The sequence below is a fragment of the Hemiscyllium ocellatum genome, chromosome 26 (genome assembly GCF_020745735.1).
Source record: "Hemiscyllium ocellatum isolate sHemOce1 chromosome 26, sHemOce1.pat.X.cur, whole genome shotgun sequence".
In the NCBI taxonomy this organism is placed as follows: Eukaryota; Metazoa; Chordata; class Chondrichthyes; order Orectolobiformes; family Hemiscylliidae; genus Hemiscyllium; species Hemiscyllium ocellatum.
In genome coordinates, this window is record NC_083426.1 from 3,648,120 (window position 1) to 3,669,025 (window position 20,906).

General features: G+C 41.5%; 1 protein-coding gene across 4 annotated transcripts in view; it reads right to left on the minus strand.

Annotated features, from left to right (window-relative positions):
• Positions 1-20,906, minus strand: part of magi3a (membrane associated guanylate kinase, WW and PDZ domain containing 3a) — a 133,013-nt gene that overhangs the window by 33,203 nt on the left and 78,904 nt on the right. For 3 of the 4 annotated variants that reach the window (XM_060845277.1, XM_060845276.1, XM_060845279.1), the window contains exons 4-7: positions 10,344-10,550; positions 9,685-9,820; positions 8,942-9,021; positions 7,093-7,185 (exon numbers count right to left, since the gene is read on the minus strand). In XM_060845277.1, coding sequence (XP_060701260.1) covers positions 7,093-7,185; positions 8,942-9,021; positions 9,685-9,820; positions 10,344-10,550 — 516 coding nt within the window. The remainder of the gene's footprint in view (positions 1-7,092; positions 7,186-8,941; positions 9,022-9,684; positions 9,821-10,343; positions 10,551-20,906) is intronic. The other variant, XM_060845278.1, reaches the window with a different exon arrangement.

Genomic DNA, 20,906 nt, shown 5'->3' on the forward strand with positions numbered 1-20,906 from the left:
GCATTTGTCCTGGCCCATGCAATGACCAAATGTCCTCCTTCTACGCTATCACAAATCAATGATTCTGTTAAGTCTAAAGCAAAAATAATCTAATGGCCAAAAAGCAACGTGCACTTTCACTTGTTTATCATATGCATTGATGAAGGGCAAACAAATCCACCACTTTGCAAGCTGTCATTAGAGAGCTCAGTAAGTTGTGTGGATAGGAGTAAGTTATTACAGAAAGGAATTTGAACACACTGTATATGCAAAATTAAGGAAGATGAAGGATATATGTGGGGTCGGTTACTTTAAATTCAAAAGGGACAAACCAATTTTTCTTAATGCTCAGAGGTTAGGAGTTGTTGAAGAGCAAAGGAATTTTAACACCCACGTACACAAGTTACTGTAAACCTATTGTGTGGCTTGGAAAAACACCCTAGTGCTCAAAATGTAAAAGAATTACAGTCTTTAACTCACTGGGGTTGGAACACAACTGAGGAAATGTTTCAATTGTCAAGCTTTGGTCAGACTCCATCTGAAGCACTCTGTTCAGTTTGGATACCACAAATAAAATGATACGTGAGCCTTTGGAGAGGGTGCAGCAGGACAGCAAGCTAAATTAAGATGACAGATTTCATAAACTTGACCCGTAGACCCTTCAATTCAAAAGGTTTGAAATAATCTGATCAAGATTTCCAAAACATTGCAGGAAAACTGAAAAACCAATATCACCAACATCCAGAGTCCTTTGGTTTTTATAAAGCAATATACCGCACTAGGGGAAGCCATATTAAGGGGACACATCTTTAGAAGCTGAACCAGACTACTCAAGAATCAAAAAGGTAAAAACAAGGACTGCAGATGCTGGAAACCAGGTTCTAGATTAGAATGGTGCTGGAAAAGCACAGCAGGTCAGGCAGCATCCAAAGGAGCAGAAAAATCGACATTTCGGGGAAAAGCCCTTCATCAGGAATACTTATCTCTCCACCCTTCAGGCACTCTGCCTCTATTCCTGATGAAGGGCTTTTGCCCGAAACGTCAATTTTCCTGCTCCTCGGATGCTGCCTGACCTGCTGTGCTCTTCCAGCACCACTCTAATCCAGAATTAAAAAGGACAATGGAAATCTGGAACTTGTTTCTCAAAAACAGTTGAGCCTGGTAATCAACTAAGGTACTTTGGAACAAGGTCATTAGATTTTCTTTGAAGATGTCAAAAGAAGTGGAACAAGTAGTCAGAAAAGTTGAGTCAAGCTACAAACATACCATATTCTATTTGAGTGGAAGAGTAGGTCAGAGTGTCTGAATGCCCTATTCCATAATCCGATGATTCAGGATAATTGGACCAAAGTACATGTATGTATTCGGTGCCCAATTTGAATTTCTACATTCTGTGAATACATATTTTCATTATAAACTTCAATGTCCTTATTTAGAAAATATCTTGATATGTTTCAGTACAGTTTTGGTGAAATTACATTCTCTGCCAGTGAAAGGCGATGATAAAATGACAAGTTGATAAGGTAGCTCCCAGTATAATATGTGGACATTGTAATTTAAATGATTATAATTAACCAAAGAATCAAAAGTAACACAAGGGAAAAACTTCATGCAGCACATCATTACAGTCTGGAATGCATTTCCTGAAAGCACACAGAGGAGACAGGTTCAGTGTGGTTTTCTAATGGAAATTGTTTGAGCACCAGGGCAGGGGAATGTTGCAGGCTATAGGGAAAAGGCAAAGGAGGGGAACTAGCTTAACTTGCTCTTGCAAATATCTAGTGTGTATTCAAGGGGCTGAACGGCCTCCTTTTGTACTGTTACCCACACAGATTCTACAAGAGGGAAATATTGCTGCAAACAGCATCCACAGTTGAAAGATTTTTTTTAAACATGAAAATGTAAGCATATATCTATTATGCCTAAGATGCTACACAATGATGTTTCCAAATCAGCATCACAGAAATTATAAAATAAGCACCTCGATACTTTGCTCCTAGCTCGAGTAACTGGAGGTCTAATTCAAATCCAATCATAGCAATCTTTGAAACTAGATTCAACAATGCGATAATTTGTTGGTTAACAGATAAAACAGTCTAGAAAGCTGTATAAAATCTAAATGGTTCACTACTGTTGGTTAAGAAAAGAGAATCTGCCGATTTTATTCTGTCAAGTTACATTTGAAGTCAACTTCACAATAAACAGCCATTATTGCCCTCAGGATATGAAGTAAACACAGCTTTACCACAATCTCCTATTTCCCAAGAACAAATTCTAAAATACTCTTCCGGACTTGAGCATCTGCCAAGATCAATCAGCTTGTAAAAAAAAAATCGAGCAAATCACAGCACACACCTTGTGGCCTTAGAGACACTGAATTACACACAGCCAACACATTGTGCTGTACTGGTAAGGAAGATTGACCTTGACTAACAGTGAGCAGAATCATGGGAACTTCAGCACTTCTGATAAACAGAGACAAGTTGACAAGGTACCACACACCTTAGATAATTATTTTCCTAGTTGTTGAATTGGAGGGCTCTCATCCAGAAAGAAAAAAATGTAGGTCCAAGCACAGCCTGCCAACACCTCAGGATCAAATAGATACTCCTTGGTTTCTTTTGAAAAATCAGGTCTATGCAAACCACTATGAATTCCAGTGGCTATTAATCTGATTAAAAATCTTCAACGTGGAACAAAGCTTTTGCAAATGCCACATTTAACATATACCAAATGTCTGTTTGGTTTGGTGATCACACACTAATTTGGATTCACACCCCACTCTGATAATGCTACAAAATTCCAGTGCACTTCTGATGGATCGTTGCACTGTGTAAGATATCTTCCAAATAAGGTATTAAATAAAGATTCCACATCCACTGTTGGTGAATGCGCATACAACACCTTTGGTACTATTGGGAAAATTTACCCTTGGTATTGAGAAGTAATTTTAATTGTCCACCAAAAAGTTAGTAATCCTATTGTTATTTGTAGCAAATTGCTACACACAAATTGGGTCTGACAACTAATCAGACTACTGAGCAGGAAGATGACACGAAGGACCTACATCACTGCAGGATCTGTCAATATTTATAGAGGGTGCTCAATCTGTAACGAAAGCAGCAACATTTGTCAAGCAGAACTTTCCTCTGGTAACTCAGTGCCAACTACTAGTTACGATTCAAGTTCATTGCCTTTAAATAACAGATACCATGCTTCATGCTCAGACTGCCCCACAGCCAAACCCTTATGAGAGGTACCTATAAAATCTCCCTCAAAACCTCAGAATACACAAAGTTGATTCTGTTAGTAGCTGTTCTCTCATCTGAGCCCTTGACAACTACGGTACACTCCTGGGCATCTTCCAATGTTTTACCCAATTAACCTGAGTTCATTCAAACTTTTGTTGCCTGTATCCTACCTTAACATGCACAAAGTCCCATTGACCCAGCTTCTGTACCCACAACAGCTCCCAGTAAAATGTTCCTTTTTTTAAAATCATCACCCTTCATTTAAGGTTTCTGCACAATCCTTCTCCCCGAAATCTGAGCTGCTCCAAATCTAGCCTCTTCAGCATCCCAGTTTTAAATTCACCCCCACTGGTAAAGATGTTTTCAGCTCCATGCACCGCAAGCTCTTTATTCCCTCACTAAACCTTCACCTCCTTACAAAAACACTTTTCAAAAGCACACTTTTTAACCAAGTTTTGGTTATTTGCCCGAGTACATCATAGGGATTAGTGTCAATTTTTTTTCCTTATGTTCAGATGGAGTGTGTTAGACATTACACTGCATTAAGGGCATTATGTAAGTTGCTGTCTTCCTCAGCTATGTTAAAGAATTGTGGATTCAAGATCCATTGAAGGAAATAATCCAGGCTGTCACCATCACAGTAAAGAGGATGCGCACAGAGAGCCCTGCCAGCATGAAGCATTTGCAGTCTTTCAAAGGAGATTTGAAACAAAGGTGAAATAAAACCCCACAGCATTAAAGAACAGCAGAGGGATCCACCCTGATGTCCTGCCAACATCAACCCTCAGCCAACCCAGCCAAAACAAATTTACTTCTCACTTATCCCATATTACCCAAGAGATCTTTAAATTCATTGTCACATTTGCTTACACATTACAAAGGTCCCCGAATGTACAGCAGTTTGAAATGCTCTGACATGAAAGATCCTTTATGAATGAGAGATTGTTCCCTCAAGCATCCTTCCCTCCAAGGGAAAATATTCAGAGACCACAGGATGTAAGCAATGTCGTCGGGAAATTGAATAAAGAACCTTTAATTTATGTGGTTGTTTTATACTGACTTCAAAATTCTCTTGAATGTGCCACAGAAGCTGGTCACATCAGTGACATTGAGGCATTTTTCATACAGAATTTTAATTCAGCATTTCAACTATCTTCCTTTAATTTCATGACCTGATTTCCAGAATATCAGTGTCCATGCCAAATACAATCCTCCTGTCGGTTAATCCTCTACTGAGCAAATGCTAACTATTTGAATAGAAAGAACATAGGGGAGTGGGTATAAGGCAGGCAGTTCGAATTGAAGACCGAGTACGGAAACAGACTCCATGAATGAATAACCTCCATTGCACTCCAAGCTCCATAGTCTAAGGTTGCAATCATCTCTCGGTTTCATTTTTTAAAATATCAATGTCAACGCTCTTCTGATTTGTTTCAGGCAATGTCTCCAGTTCTCCAATCCCATTTAATTTTTTGATTTATCTTTTCCATATTTGAGCATTTTGCTCAATTTATCTTTATAACCCTTGGTTACATTCAGGCTTTTTCTTCAACGGGAATTTTCAAGGCCATTTCTTATTCCTTTATGGCTTGTTGAATGAATGGTGCTGTCACTTATCCAATGTTTCTCCAGTCCTACACTGGCGTTTAACTGCTCACAGAAAAATGAGTTCAAGACACAACTGATTCTAAATCGTGTCTGTAACAGGGCGAGTCAGGAAACAATCCCACTGTTTCTGCCTCTGTTGTTTCATTTTCACTCACTTCCACTCCAGGTTGGATTGAAGTCAGCCATAACTGTTCAAGAAAACTTGAAGGCAATATACCATCCTTACGTATCCTGGCCTACATATGACTCCAGACACATTGCAATGGTGCCTGTATCCCAGTGTAGTTGGCTCTTAGCAGTCCTTTGAAATAGCCTGGCAAGCCAAGTTCAAGGGCAATTAGGAACAGGCAACATATGTTGGCCACACCTGTGACATCCACATGCTATCAAAAACATGACAAAAACTTCCATCCACAGAATTACTCCTGCACACAACTCAAACCAAACTATTTCATATTGTGGCTGCCATTAGTTCAGCCTCATGACTTTTCAAGGTACTTTGAACACACAGCCACCTCTCAATCCCAGGGTGGTTCAGTGCAAATCATTCCTTTCTCAAGGTGTAAAGGTCTACATTGGCATTGCAACCAAAGAGGCAAAAGCCAAGATCCCATCTCTCTGGCATGCCAGACAAATACTGAAGATCCCATGGCAGTAAAGAGCAGGATATGCTCCTGATATGCCAGCCAACATTTCACTTAAAACACAACCAAAAATAAATCCATCGCTCATTCTTCTCATTGCTGTTTACTGGCATAGAGCACTTGTATTTGCTTTTATCCTGTCACTGTAAAATTAATTGTTTCAAGCACTCTAAAAGCTTTCAGTGATAAGTGCTCCGTGTATGATATCTTTCATTACTTCACTATTGCCGAATATACTGTTGCTGAGTTCAGTCCTATTTTTTAGGATGAGCGCATGCCCATAATCCCTGAGAGTCTGTACAGCTCCATTATTATCTACATTACATTAGAGAGTGCACACTCACTTCCGAATCAGAACATCAGGGTTCAGGACCTCCAGTGCATCATCTAGTCTGAATCCTTATCACAGAGCAGAGGGAATGCTGTCATTTCTGATGCCCTTTGGAAGAGATCTTAATCCAAGACCTCATTTCCTAGTTTGAGGTGATGTAAAAGATTCTGACTACCATTCACTCCTCAACCAAGAATGCAAGGTTAACTCACCAACTGGACTATCAGTTTATGGGAAGTTGATGCGTGCAAACTGGCTGCAGCATCCCTTTTACATAAGTAAAGAGGGGACAGCAGTACTGAACTGATAGTGAAATACTCTGGAATGGTGAGGGGAGACCATTCAATCGAAGCTGTTCCATCATTCTATTTGGTAACACCTAATCAATACTTTAAATTACTTGCCTTCTCTTTATATTCCTCAATACCTTCACCCTACAAAAATCTATTGATTGCAATCTTGAAAATTCAATAGACCTAGCACGTCACAAGAACAGGAAATGCTATATAAGACTCAAGTGCTTGCAATTCCTAACACCTTTGGCTATATAGCAAAATAGTGCATATATCTTTGTACAGTTATACTGATTGAATTTATTGCTTGCGATTTGAGTTTTTACTTTTGCATTTTTCAAATACTTCATCAAAAGGCGGTGGAAGCAGTCTTTGAATATTTTTAAGGCAGAGGTAGGCAGATTGTTTGTAAGGTTAGTGGGGTTTGTAGGGACCTGGATTAAGCAGATCAATCATGATCTTACTGAATGGCAGAGCATGTTCGAGGGGCCAGGTGACTACTTCCTGTTCCTAATACATATATCATTCTTCTCACCTCTAAACTCTCTCTCTCTTTCATCTGTATTTAAAGTTTCAAGCAATGGAGAATACTCCAGTGTGAATGCCAATCAGTCAAAGAAACCAGATCCAAAAACCTCAATTTAAATTACGTCAGTACATTACCCAGTCTGCAACATACCTTGAAATGATCTGATACTGTGCAAAACCCTAAATACAGGAATGCATTCTTTACTTCAATAAAGATAGACATATATGGGTCTTTCGATGTCCAAGGTCACAGATATAGTTAAGGAAATCTCAGGGTTTAGTGCCCCACTCTGTGCCTGTGTAGCTCTACCTGCTCAAATGAACTGCTGATATCCTAAGGAGGGGTCAAGATTCCACACGGCAGCCAAGCATGATTGTGTGGACATCAACATGAGGACAGAATCCAGGACGGACTCATCCGTGAAGCCTCCAGAGTTGAATAGGCTGTCAAAACTCACCGTATAGGCTTATAGATGTAGACTGGCCAGTTGGGCGAGGTGCTGGAGGGCAACCGGTGCCCGTGGAACCTTGCCCCAGCATGGGGTCAGCGCCTTCAGGAGAGGAAGAGAGAAAACTGGTGGAAAAAGGAATAAAATAGACACGAGGGAGCAGCTTCAGGCTGTGATGTAATCTCAGGGTTCACCCGCAGGTCAGTCGCTGCTCAAACTTTACCCTCGTGATTTGAATTGCCTCAGTGAAATTTCCCTATGTAATAATTTCCCATACCCACACACCTCTCAACGTGACACCTTATGTCAAATGCACAAATACCTCTCACAGCAAAGTGGACACTGAAAAAAGGTCAGAAGTTTGTGGCACCACAACCTCTGACCAAGTCATGGGTTTTTCTTTTAGATTTACTTTGGGAGTCAAGATAAAATGCACAGAAAGATAGGTGTCCAGTGAGGTCCAGAATCCCCTAGTCTAGGGCTTCATTCTGCCAGTTTGGAATATTGTTCGAACCCCTCAATCAAATGACAGCCACTGATGCTCTCAGCTAATATCAGACTCTCCATGTAACATTTTGTTAATTTGAGTAGCAGTCTACACAAGAGAGCGGCTTGCAGTCTAAATGTAGATAAATTCACCAACAACCTGCATGAAGCAAAAAGGAAACTTTGAGGAGACTGAGATAATTGATGCACAGGGTATCTAGTCAGCATCTATCAAAAGGAACATGTCACCATAAACCCATGGCAAGGTTATTCTTTGCTGGCTACAGATATTGATAACTCCTAAACTCCAACACATAAGATTTGCTCAATTCCTTTGCCCTGTAGGGAGAATGGCAGCCTCTTCCAAACTAATGTAAATACTCTTTGCTTCTCTCCACACAGCAGGAGTAATAATCCTTCAACACTGTCACTTCAGAGCAAGCAGCTCATTTTGACCCACTCTTACCTGTCCAGTTTGTAGTTTGTGCACAGCTTCTCTTCCTATTCCTTTATATTAACAGCATGCTCATTTAGTCTAACTGAACAATGTTGGTGCTCATGCTCCACCTGAGTCTACTTGACAACAAAAGGTGTCACACAGATGATAGCAGTTACTGATCACTAGCAACGAGAAACAGCTCTCAGATTTACAAAGAAACATGCAATAAATAACCTACAGAAACTTGAGGAAACCAAGAAACTAATGGGATACAGCTTTGTTATGTGATGTAATTGGCCTGTCTGACCACCTTGATACATTTGGAACTTCAGGATTAAGAGAAAGGATATCATCTAAATGCCAACTTCGCCATAAAAGGCATCTTTGCCAGCCACATGTCAAAACCTATTGAGCGAATGGTAGTAAGGAAAAGGTTTGAACAGTGTTCAGCATGATCAGTGTGTTGTTGTTCCCACAAAGCGTTGCACAGCAGTGATAACCTGTCTCATCCCTTGCCACAGATGCTGACTGGTCTGCTGTGTGTATTCAGCACTCAGTTTTAACACCCCACCCGATTTCCTGTTACATGGAGAGGTTTCTGTATAAACACATGTAAATACACAATGCAACATAGCTGGAACAAGTTAACAAAGTAGGGTACATGCGCAACATAGAAAACAGAATCACTAACAATTATTTATATAAAATCTACAGCCGAAAACTTCCTTTCAGCCCAAATCAAAAACAAAGTGGTTACACCATTTTGGATGACTTGAAAAGTGAGGCTACCTTCAGAGACCTCCAGTACAGTACAAGAGGAGTGTGCTTCAATGCCAAACTGCACTCTCAATGGAAAAACTAAATGGAAACACTTTAGTATCCTTGATTAAAAATACTTATGCCTGAAGAGCAAATCATGCCACATCTACTTACCCCCTTCACCACACTCCTCTGGGGGCTTTGCTTTCTTTGCAAGACGGGGATCCAGCCAAGTAGTTGTCTTCGTGTTATGACTGTGAAAGGAGAGAAAAATTACAATTCAAACAATAACAGTGATGCAAGAAACCTCTCCCTATCTACGTATAGATGCATGAGAGCGAGAGCATAGGAAAGGGAGCTGGATTACAGAAAGACTGTGTAAGGTTACTGAAACACAATGATATAGTACTAGGGGCTGAGGAGGAACCCAGAAGTAAAGAGGAGGAAGTATCAGCAAACACCTAAATGTCAGACAAGTCTGCACACTTTTAACATCTTTCCAATGCATGCTAAGAACTTGTCAGGTTATTAATCGATATCTGGCTGTACTGGGTACAAGAGGAGTAACTGAATTTGGCAGTTTGCTGCGGACAATAAAATGGAATTGTGTTCCCTACGATTACAGCCTATCACGTAGCTCAGAGTGAATTCCCTTGGAAAACTCTGCACTCATCCTATTTTGTGTAAGGTGCATTTAAAGCTCACCTCTTGGACTAAGCTTTTGGTCATCTGTGCTAATCCTCCCGAACGTAGCACCATGACAAATTTTCACTTAACACAGCTGAGAAGCAATTTGGATGTTCTTTTGTTAAATGCGCTATATGAATGTGAATTGTTGTTACTATATATTACTAAAGGTCAAAACAATCAATCTCAATTTTACAAAGACCCCGACACATTCAGTGACAGATACTCACTCGATGAAGTAAATCATCCCACTGTCAGTGTAGGCCATCTCCCAATTGCTTGGCAATGGCTCGACTAAGTCTTCCCTGGTAACCGGATCCAAGTACCTGAACTCTGTTACGCCCTCGGTGTGGCTGGGCCCTGGTCCTTCAGAATGAAAAAGGTCCCTTGATTACCCTCGAGACTGAAAAGTGAAAGCCACGCAAGACAGATTGCACAAGACTGAACAGTTAAATTCGACCTTGACAGATTTATATTGGCCTGGGATAAAATATCACACAGCTAGCGAATACAAGTGTCTGTGCTGGTTACGCTTTGTAAAATATGCAGTGAAATGCTTGGATGTATAGTTAGCTATGACAAGTACAAGAAGAAAGACAAGAGGAGCAGTCTTGTACAAGAAGCTAAATACAGCCCATGTGTAATATCACATTCAGTTCCAGCTCTCTGACTCGGTGACTGCAACTACTTCAATTAATTGCTTTTCTCACCTTGTTTGTTCTTAAAGGAAAGTGTGACAGCAAGATGAACATCAGCAAACCTTCCCATAGTGATGGATTACCACATAACATTCTAAGCAAAAGTGCAAGCACAGTAAAAAGAAACACAGTCACAGGAACATCAATACCAGGCAATGTCAGAACATGCCTGTGACCTCACTCTGCCTCACCTGGATAACTGGTCCCATTGGCAGTGGGTCTTTCATCATCTTCCTCTTCATCTGGGACCATGGTGTCGGCTCGCTGCATCATGCTCACAGATGTTGTTCGTTTCCTCTGTGCCTCCTCTGACCCATCGTCCAGAACAACCTGATCAACCACATCCTGCTGAAAGGGGCCAGGCTCTGCAGGAGGCTTCGGTGTCCCGTAGAAATTACCTGACGAGTTCAGGGCAGCACAAAGAACAAGTGAGGTTCTCAACTTCATAGCACTTTACCAATACTCACTTCTCAATCAAAGTTCAGAAATAAAGCTGTATCATTCAGTTGCATATTTCCCACATCAAAATGTTTGCAAAGCTAAAGCTTCCCTTAAGCGTAAAACCAGATTACCAGGTAAGATACAAAACTAGAAATTGCTGGATAAACTCAGCGGGTCTGACAGCATCTGTGGAGAGAAATCAGATTTAACAGTTGAGATGAGCAACAGAAGTTCAAAACCAACCAGGACTCATACAGCAGACAGTAATACTAACCTTGGCTGGAAATGTTTGAGTTCAAAATGAAGTGGAAATCATCCAGAACACTTTCATTTTATCTTGCTTGATAGGAGGGGTTTTTTTTTGAGTGGAGATGGGTGTGAAGGGATTGCAAAAACAGTTTGCTCTTGAACTATTCCACAGATACAAAAATATAAAGAGATGTAGGTTTGCTCGCTGAGCTCAGCAGGCAAACCTCCATCCAGAACCTCAATCTGAGCTACAAACCTTCTCAAAACTAACTAATATAAAGAGTTTGGTAGTGCACGTACAAAGAAAAGTTTTGATCTGTGGGGGAGTTCAAAACTAGCAACCATAAGGGTCACAAATAAATTCAGCAGAGAATTCAGAAGAAAGCTCTTTCTCAAGAGAGAAATGAAAGTGCAAAACGTGGAGGGGCTGGCAGTGCAGATATAACGGAGGACAAGATCGATAAGAATGTTAAAGGAACTGAAGAATATGATAACGTTAGATGAGGAAAGGTGAAAGGTGGTGACGTGGAGCAAAAGTATATTGAATTCTTTTTAAAGATAGTGTTGAAGGGATGAGCTTGTCATTGCATGGGGTAGTTTATTACCCATTCCTAATTGCCTTTGAGAAGGAGATGGTGAACTGGTTCTTGAACGGTTCCAGTCTTTGGGGTGTAGGGACAAACATTGCTGTTAGCAACAAAGTAAAAAGTGAGGTCTGCAGATGCTGGAGATCAGAGCTGAAAATGTGTTGCTGGTTAAAGCACAGCAGGTCAGGCAGCATCCAAGGAACAGGAAATTCGACGTTTCGGGCCGGAGCCCTTCATCAGGAATGAGAAGGACTCCGGCCCGAAACATCGAATTTCCTGTTCCTTGGATGCTGCCTGACCTGCTGTGCTTTAACCAGCAACACATTTTCAGCTGTTAGCAACAAAGTTCCAGCATTGTGAAATAGTAATAACGAAGAACAAACACAGGCAATTTTTCACAATGTTGGGTAGATGCTAGTGATGTAGCTGCACTTGAACAGCTTAGCTAGTTCTAGAGCATGAGTCTTCAATATGATTGCCAGAATGCCATCAGGACATTGCAGTATTCAGTGCTGTCAGATATTTCTTGATATCACATGGAATGAATGGAATTAGTCGAAGATACTGGAACCTTTGATGCTGGAAATCTCAGGAGGTAGTGATGGATCATGCACTCAACACGTCATGAAGATGGGCAAATTCTTTAACTCAACCTTCGCATTGACGCAGTAGGCTCCCCCATTGTTAAGGGTGGGCTGCCTTCTACACATGTTAGTTATTTAAATGCCAATCACCATCCATGAGTGAATGCAGCAGAACTGTAGAGGTTAAGTCCGATCAGTTAGCTGTGAGAGTTTAAGCCGAGTCTATGCATACTGCTTTCACTGTTTGACATGTAAGCAGTCCTGTACAGCTTCTGCAGGTTGACACCTCATTTTCAGCTACAGCTGTTCCTGGCAATGCCCTCCTACACTCTCCATTGAAGTAAGGCCGGTGCCCCACCTTGAAAGCAATGGTAGAATTGGGGCATATGCCATGGCATGAAGTACCCCACCTTGATTACATATCATACCCTTTCCAACTTCAGTGACTTTGCAGGATCCAAGGGCTGGATCTGTTGTTGCCTCGATCAGTTTCAGTCAGAATCAGGGAGTACAGAAAAAGGTCTTCAGCCCATCAAGTCTGTACCACCAAAAAGAAACACAGCTAACTATCTACTTCCTTCTCTTAAATCTTCGCAGTGGCTCACTCGGGCCATTTCAGAAGACATTTAAGAGTCAATCACATTGTTATGGATCTGGAGTCGCACATAAGACAAATCAGGTAAGGACAGCAAATTTCATTCCCTGAAGGACATTAGTGAACCAATTTGATTTTAACAACAGAAACCAATGGTTTTAAGGTCATTAAATGCTGATAAATTGAATTCAAATTTAAATTTTCTGAATTTAACGTGAATTGAAATTTCACCATCTGCTGTGGTAGCATTTGAACCTGACTTGAGAACATTAGCCTTGGCTTCTGGCTTACTAATACAGTGCTACTGTCACTATACCACCACCACCCAGTACTGCAGATAAGAACAAAGAAAATTACAGAACAGGAAAAGGTCCTTCAACCCTCCAAGCCTGCGCCAATTCAGATCCTCTATCTAAACCTGTCGCCTATTTTCTAAGGATCTTGTATCCCTCTGGTCCCTGTCCCTTCACGTATCTATCTAGATAAATCTGAAATGATGCTATTGTGCCTGCTTTTACCACCTCCGCTGGCAAAGCATTCCAGTCACCCACCACCCTCTGCATAAAGAACTTTCCACGGATACCTTCACTAAACTTCTCCCCTTTCACCTTGAACTTGTAACCCCATGTAATTGAATCCCCTATTCTGGGAAAAAGCTCCTTGCCATCCACCATGTCTACACCTCTCATGATTTTGGAGACCTGTCAGGTCCCCCCTCAACTTCCATCTTTCTAGTGAAAATAATCCTAATCTCTATAATCTCTCTTTATAGCTAGCACCCTCCATATCAGGCAACATCCTGGTGAACCTCCTCTGCACCCTCTCCAAAGCATCCATACCCTTTTGGTAATGTGGCGACCAGAACTGTACACAGTATTCCAAATGTGGCCAAACCAAAGTCTTAAAGAACTGTAAGATGACTTGCCAACTCTTGTACTCAATACCCTGTCCACTGAAGGAAAGCATGCCATATGCCTCTTGACCACTCTATTAACGGTGTTGCCACCTTCAGGGTACAATGGACCTGAACAGCCGATCTTCCAAAATACATCACCTGACATTTGCCCGGATTGAACTCCATCTGCCATTTCTCTGCCAAACTCTCCTATCTTCTGCTGTATTCTCTCACAGTCCCCTTCACTATCTGCTACTCCACTAATGTTAGCGTCATCTGCAAACTTGCTAGTCAGATCACCTATATCTTCCTACAAATCATTTATGTATATGACAAACAACAGTGGTCTCAAACACCACTAGTCACAGTTCTCCATTTTGAGAAACTCACTTCCACTACTACTGACTCCTGTTGCTCAGCCAATTCTTCATCCATCTAGCTAGTACACCTTGGACCCCATGTGACTTCACCTTCTACATCAGCCTACAATGGGGAACCTTATCAAATGGCTTACTGAAGTCCACGTATATGACATCTACAGCCCTTCCCTCATCTACCAACCTGGTCACTTCCTCAAAGAGTTCTGTTAAATTGTGATTTGGAGATGCCAGTGTTGGACTACGGTGTACAAAGTTAGAAATCACACAACACCAGGTTATAGTCCAACAGGGTTATTTGGAAGCACTAGCTTTTGGAGCACTCTGAAAACTAGTGCTTCCAAATAAACCTGTTGGACTACAACCTGGTGTTGAGAGATTTTTAACTATATTAAGTTGGTAAGACATGACCTACCGTGCACAAAACCATGTTGCTGATCACTGATAAGCCTATTTTCTTCCAAACGGGAATAGATTTGTGGGCGGCACGGTGGCACAGTGGTTAGCACTGCTGCCTCACAGCGCCTGTAGACCCGGGTTCAATTCCCGACTCAGGCGACTGACTGTGTGGAGTTTGCACGTTCTCCCCGTGTCTGCGTGGGTTTCCTCCGGGTGCTCCGGTTTCCTCCCACAGTCCAAAGATGTGCGGGTTAGGTGAATTGGCCAAGCTAAATTGCCCGTAGTGTTAGGTAAGGGGTAAATGTAGGGGTATGGGTGGGTTGCGCTTCGGCGGGTCGGTGTGGACTTGTTGGGCCGAAGGGCCTGTTTCCACACTGTAAGTCTAATCAAAAGTCTAATCAAAAAAAAATCCTATCCCTCAGCATCTTCCCTGACATTGCCATCAGGTTCACAGTCTATAATTACCTGGATTATCCCTGCTACTCTTCTTAAATAAGGGGACAATATTAGCAAGTCTCCAGTCCTCTAGGACCTCATTGATGTTCAAGGATGCTGCAAAGATATCTGTTAAGGACACAGTTATTTCCTCTCTCACTTCCCTCAGTAATCTGGGATAGATCCCATTCGGGGACTGGTCCACCTTAATGCCTTTTAGAATACCCAACACTTCCTCCCTCCTTATGCCGATTTGGCCTAGAGTAATCAAACCTCTATCCCTAACCTCACATCCATCATGCCCCTCTCCTCGGCAAATACTGATGCAAAGTACTCATTAAGAGTCTCACCCATTTTCTCTGACTCCACTCATAACTTACCTCCTTTGTCCTTGAGTGGGCCAACCATTTTTCTAGTTCCTCTTGCTCCTTATAAATGAATAAAAGGCTTTGAGATTTTCCTTAAGCCTCTTTGTTAAAGTTATCTCATGACCCCTTTTAGCTCTCTTAATTCCTTATTTCAGATTGATCCTACTTTCCCGATATTATTCCAAAGCTTCGTCAGTCTTCAGATCTCACGAGTGCTTCCTTTTCCCTCTTAACTAGTCTCTCAATTTCACCTGTCATCCATCTTCCCTAATCTTGCCCTTTCTATCCCTCATTTTCACAGGAACAGGTCTGCCCTGCATTCTAATCAACCTCTCTTTAAAAGCCTCCCACATATCAAATGTGGATTTCCCTTCAAACAGCTGCTTCCAATCCAAAACCCCAGCTCCTGCCCAATTTTGGTATAGTTGGCCTTCCCCCAATTTAGTACTCTTCCTGTGGGACCACTCTTATCTTTGTCATGAGTATTCTAAAACTTATCGAATTGTGATCACTATTCCATAAGTAATCCCCTACTGAAACTTCAACCACCTGGCCAGGCTCACTCCCCAACAGCAGGTCCAGTATGGGCCCTTCTAGAGTTGGACTATTAAAATACTGCTCTAGAAAACCCTCCTGGACATTTCTTACAAATTCTGCTCCATCTAGACCTCTAACACAAATTGAATCCCAGTCAATGTTGGGAAAATTAAAATCTTCTATCACCATTCTGTTGCTCCTACATCTGTCCATAATCTGTTTACATATTTGTACCTCTGTCTCACGCTCCCTGTTGGGAAGTCTGTACTGCAGCCCCAACATTATTACCACACCCTTCCTATTACTGAGCTCTGTCCATATTGCCACACTGCTCCAGTCCTCCATAGTCCCCTCCTCAGCATAGGTGATATTTTCCCTGACCAGCTATGCAACTCCTCCACCCTTTTACCTCCCTCTCTATCCCACTTGAAGCATCAATATCCTGGGATATTTAGTTGCCAATCACACCCTTCCCTCAACCAAGTCTCTGTAATAGTAATAACATCATACTCCCAGGTACTAGTCCAAGTCCTAAGTTCGTCTGCCTTGGCAGCACGGTGGCACAGTGGTTAGCACTGCTGCCTCACAGCGCCAGAGACCCGGGTTCAATTCCCACCTCAGGCGGCTGACTGTGTGGAGTTTGCACGTTCTCCCCGTGTCAGCGTGGGTTTCCTCCGGGTGCTCCGGTTTCCTCCCACAGTCCAAAGATGTGCAGGTCAGGTGAATTGGCCATGCTAAATTGCCCATAGTGTTAGGTAAGGGGTAAATGTAGGGGTATGGGTGGGTTTCGCTTCGGCGGGTCGGTGTGGACTTGTTGGGCCGAAGGGCCTGTTTCCACACTAAATCTAATCTAATCCAATCTACCCTTACTACACTTCTTGCATTGAAACAAATGCACCTCAGACCACCTGTCCATTTGCATTCATCATCTGCTCCCTGCCTACTCTTCCCCTTAGTCACGCTGACTTCATTATCTAGTTCCTTAACTTGGGATTTGTCAAACTTGAGAAAATGGTTAATGGTCACAATAATGTCAGTCATCATGGAATGTAGGGATACTCATGTTAGTTCACATTCTGTGAAATTGCAAGCATGGTATTAAAGTAAATTAAAATCAGAGAACAAAGGATAACTAGATGACAGCAGTGACAGAATTCCATTCTTATTTTCCAGTTATATGTTCTGACCTTGTTGGAACTACCCATATACACATTTATAATGGAAGCTGACCACCTAAGATGCAAAGGTCACTGTGTGTTGGTTCTATCACCGAGAAATTGGAAGTGCTTCATGAAGAGACGAGAACTTCAAGGAGGAAAGGAATCATCACAACACCCTGCTTTATTCTCATGAAAGCCACTTGGTTCAGAAGGTGGGACCCAGAAGTTAATCTCTATTCAGTTCGAGAGCAGAGAGTCATGGATATAGCTCATCACCCTATAAAACACCACCTTCAAAAATTTCTGAAACAGTGAAAAGTAGTGAGTAAGAGCTGCTTAATTCCAGACCTGAACCTTTAGATTTTCAGAGCAATGCCTCCCCGCAACTGAAGTAAAATCAGCATCCCTAATGTTCCTGCCTTGTTTCAAATTAGGGATCCTTCACGTGGAAAATGGCTGTGATAATCACTATGCTGCAGAAGCATTTGAACAAGTTCTTACCCAAGACTGGCCCCATTGCTGCCAGTTTACACTTAACCACATGCCTTCAGCAAGCATGCTTTATATACTAAAACATTCTAAATTTGGAACAAAAAGCGCTAGCAAAACACATTTAACTGTCAGCCGCCTTCAAGGAGAACAAAGAGTCTTTAGGTGTAGCCACAAATGGTGCAGCAATCAAAATGGGGATGAAGGAACTGGAAACTGTGGAGCTGGAAAGAGTTACAGAAATTGGGAAAGGCAAGAAAACATTGAGATTTAAGGCAAGGATGAGGATGAGAATGATGATGTTGCTTAACTGGAAAAATTCAGAGTTGCTTCACCAAGCTAATTCCTGAGATGAAGGACTTGTCTTGTGAGGAAAGGTTGAGAAGGTTAGACTTCTATCCATTGGAGGTTTAGAAGAACCAGAGCTGTCCTGATTAAAATGTTTTTCAGATTTGAGGGAGCTGGATCTGGTGGATGCCGAGAATAAACTCCCCCCTGTTGGGGAATTCTAGAACAAGGGGGCTGACATGAGCACAGGTCAGAACCCCAAAGTTCTGCAGACAGTTTCTTCCCTTATTTCCAATATGTGTGTTTTTTTTAAAAAAAAAGCAAAAAAGGACAGCTAGACGGACAACTGCGAGAGTAAGAAAAAAAAACTTGTGTGGGACGAATGGAATGTAACATCTAAAGATGTCGAAGAAAGTTCAAGCAGTCTGGATGATGATCTTGTGACTACAAAGATTACAGTGGACTGACAATTCTACAGAACAGCAAATTACTCTGAAGATTATGTCCCAAAGTGCAGACACATTATGCATTTTTCCTTTTTATAGGGGTTACAAAGCCAGTTGCAACTCTACTGGAGTGTGCAAGTGTGGCTAAGTGCCTGTGTATACCAGGCAGGGTTCAAGCATTAGCCAGCAGTGAAATTACAGTTGAAGAACTATCCCCTGGTAACCCTGCATTGTAGGTAAAGACTGGCTCTGAATAAGTCCTGCACACCAGTTTAAAAGAATGGAGTCAGGATAAAGAGGGGGTGGGTAAATAAAGAAGGGAAACCAGTTCACACCCTCTCACAGGACTGCAACAGCTTGAGATATCCAATATGGAATCCGAACAAATTGGGGAACCTAGTATAAGGTCTGGTAACATCAGCTTTGGTTTAAAAATAAAAAGGTCCCAATTTCAGACAGACAGGTGAAGGAATTTCTTCTCTCAAAAGGTACTTAGTCTTTAGAATTCATTGAACAGTATTAGAGGCAAGATTTTAAAAATTTGTTATGGAATGAGGGCGTTACTGGCTACCTCAACATTTCTTGTCTGTCCCTAATTGCCCAGAGGATAGTTAGGAGTCAATCACATTGCTGTATTTCTGAATTCACACATATGCCAGACTAGCTAAGGACTGCAGATTTTTTAAAGGATACTAATTACTGAATTAGTTATGGCTTATAGAATATATTTAACACTAAGTCAGACATATTTTTGGTCTACAGGAGAGACAGAAAGGAGAGTGAAGTTAAAATCATAATCAGATCAGCTATGACTTACTGAATGAGGCGGACTCGATAGTCTGAATGGTGTAATCCTGCTCCTGGTTCTTATAATCTCATGAGTTCAAGTTGTGGAGGAGCGGGTGTTGGACTGGGGTGGACAAAGTTAAAACCACACAATACCAGGTTATACTCCAACAGGTTTATTTCAAAAGTACGAGCAACTCAAGGTTGGAGCTGTTCGTACTCGAAATAAACCTGCTTGTCTATAACCTGGTGTTGGATGGTTTTTAACTTTAATCATGGGTTTGAGGAAACCAATGTAGATAGGAAGCACAAAAATCAGGGATGAACAGAACTTTGGCGCAATTTAAGATGAGACGGTAGAGTTCTGGGTGACCTCAAGTTTCTGCAGGATAGAACAGCCTTGACTGCATTGGAATGGTCAGGTTTGGAGGTAGCAATATGAGTTTGAGTAGCAGAAAAGCTGCATAAAGGGCAGAAATCAATTTTAAAGAAGTAAAAAAGTAGCTCTTAATAATCAGAGAATTGAAAGGTTAAGGAAATTATAGAAAAATGGATAGATGATTTCTTAAACTGGAAAGATCAGTATGCATGGAAAATGAAAGGCTAGTGACTGACAAATTGAAACTACCACAACAATGCTCAGTGGCAGTGAATCATCAGATGTTGAGATGCATCAGAAGGTCAATACTCCGCTGAAAGTGAGGCAATTCTAACAGTTCCTAAATCATTGGTGCGACAGCACCTAGAATATTATGTACAGTTCTGGTCACCTTAGTGTAGGAAGGTGATTGCAGTTAATGGAAGAATACAGAAGAAAGCAATCAAAACTGACAATGGGAGAGAGGAATTTGATGAGAAGAAATGGTATTGAGAGTCAACAAACACTTGTACTTAGTTATGTCAAGAGACCAGATAATTTTAACCATGATGAGCAGTTTCACCTTTGTACAGAACACCAGAACCACACAATATGGGCTGAAGTAGGTAAAACATTAAACAACCAAAGGACAGAGCTTAAAAATAAAGGAGCCTCCCATTCAGAAATTTCTTCCTTCCCACTAGTAGGGAAAACTTCAGTGAAAGGCAGAATATTGGCAGCCTCACAGTTAGGTGGAGATTTTTGGTTGCCATTGATCACTGTACATAAATTGACTTTGAAATGTTGTAAATTCCTTTGAAAACGGGGACCAACTTGTCGATTAAATATAAACTGGTGTTGGTACAAGACAATTTATCTTTTGCTTGTTGGTTACAATCAGGCTGCTTGTGAGGGGGTGTCTTAAACTTCCATGCATTCTTCTAGATAGTAAGGCTTACATCACCCACTTTATCCAATGTGGCAACTTTTGCGATCAATACAATTTAACAGCAGACAGGCATTTGAGCTGAAAAACGACTGCCAACTCCTAACATGCAAAAAAAGATCTAAACATGCATTTATTAGCTACAAATATGGGAATATCTGTTATAGGCCGAGCATAGGCCTAAACATGACTTTGGCACTGAAAAGTGGCATTGCCATAGACGCCAGATGGGACACTGTTTATGGAACACTATTCTGCAAAGTTTACTTTTTAAACACATTATTCACATGCTAAGTTACTGCTGCAGCTACATAAAGGATACACTAAACCCTGAATTATACTGAATCTGACTCTCACATCACCTCTGCGCTCACTGACCATTGCCAGCACCAGGTCTTTCTCATCCTCAGTTTCAAAACCCCATGGTCTTGCACCAACCCCCTCTGTTCTATCACGATAATCTCCCCCAGCCCTATAACTTTCCAGTTCCTTTTTTTTTTATAGAGGACCAGAACTAACTTTACAATTTTCTCCCTAAACCACTCCACATTTCTAAGAAATGCCTAGATTACTACGTGAGCAAAACTTTTGATTACTTCTGAATAGCTCCAATACTGGACACAACTTTGTTCGACAAGACTTTTATGAAGTGCTTTGTTATGTTTAACAATGATAACAGGCACTAGATAAATACAAGTTGGTTTTGGTGATTTCAGAAGCGTTTTGAATGTCGGGGAGCAGAAGTGACCCTAAGGGTAAGAGTGTCATTGTGAGTGCCCCCTTGCCTCCCAGCATCTGGCACAACAATTATTGA